The sequence below is a fragment of the Phoca vitulina genome, unplaced genomic scaffold (assembly GCF_004348235.1).
Source record: "Phoca vitulina isolate PV1807 unplaced genomic scaffold, GSC_HSeal_1.0 scaffold79, whole genome shotgun sequence".
NCBI lineage: Eukaryota > Metazoa > Chordata > Mammalia > Carnivora > Phocidae > Phoca > Phoca vitulina.
The window spans coordinates 4,816,961-4,817,916 of NW_022589782.1; the positions used below are offsets into that span (position 1 = coordinate 4,816,961).

At 63.9% G+C, this 956-nt stretch overlaps 1 protein-coding gene across 1 annotated transcript in view; it reads left to right on the forward strand.

The window, feature by feature from the left end:
- CYTH3 (cytohesin 3) overlaps window positions 1–890 on the forward strand; it is a 24,106-nt gene extending 23,216 nt beyond the window's left edge. The window contains exon 12 of the mRNA XM_032394160.1: window positions 306–890. Coding sequence (XP_032250051.1) covers window positions 306–378 — 73 coding nt within the window. The 3' untranslated portion in view covers window positions 379–890. The remainder of the gene's footprint in view (window positions 1–305) is intronic.
- Window positions 891–956: the final 66 nt, after the last annotated feature.

Genomic DNA, 956 nt, shown 5'->3' on the forward strand with positions numbered 1-956 from the left:
GCGCGTGTGGGAGTGCACACGCCTGTGAGCGTGTACGCTTGCCCGTGTGGGAGTGCACACGCATCTGAGCGTGTACGCCTGCGCATGTGGGAGGGCGTACACATGCGCGTGTGTAAGCCCGTGGGGGAGTGCGCAAGCGTGCGAGCGTGTACGGCGGGAGTGCGTGCACGTGCGCTGCTCCTGCCTGCGCGCATGCGCACTGCTGCGTGCGGGACCGGCCGCCGCCTGCAGACACGCGGCCCCAACGTGTCCGCGTGGGGGCGCTGCAGGGTGCCCTCCGACCTCAGGATGTCCTCTCCCCCCAGAGCGAGCATCAGCAGGGATCCTTTCTATGACATGCTGGCCACGAGGAAGAGGAGGATTGCCAATAAGAAATAGATCTTTCCCGGCCTCAGCAGGTGAAAGTGGAAACCAAAACCCCGCAGCAGAAAGTGACTGGGAGCCTCCCCGACGCCCTGGGCCCCGCCTCGCTCCCCCGCCGCCTCCCCGGAGGAGGCAGCGCCCGCAGCGCGCTCTGGGGTCGCCGAGGGCCCCGCGCCGCCGCCCTCCCGCCGGCTCCGAGGGAAGCTGCGTCCGCCGCCCCAGAAGCCGCTGTTTTCTGTCGGACAAGGAAGGAAAAGCTACCACTTTTTTATTCAGTTTTTTTCTCAGATATATAGGATTATAGCTTTTATATGCCTTTTTATATTCTGAAATTATAACGGAAGATACTTTCTAGCAGTAGTATTTTTAGAACGGCAGCTATAAATGTAACTCGTGGTTATACACAGGATACACCGTGCACTGAAGGAGGGGTCCGTCTGCGCGGCACGCGCGGCCCCGCCCGGGCCCGGCCGGGTGTGCGGGCTGCTCCGGGCTGCTCCGCGGGCTGCTGTGCGGGCTGCTCTGGGCTGCTGTGCGGGCTGCTCCGCGGGCTGCTGTGCGGGCTGCTCTGGGCTGCTGTGCGGGCTGCTGTG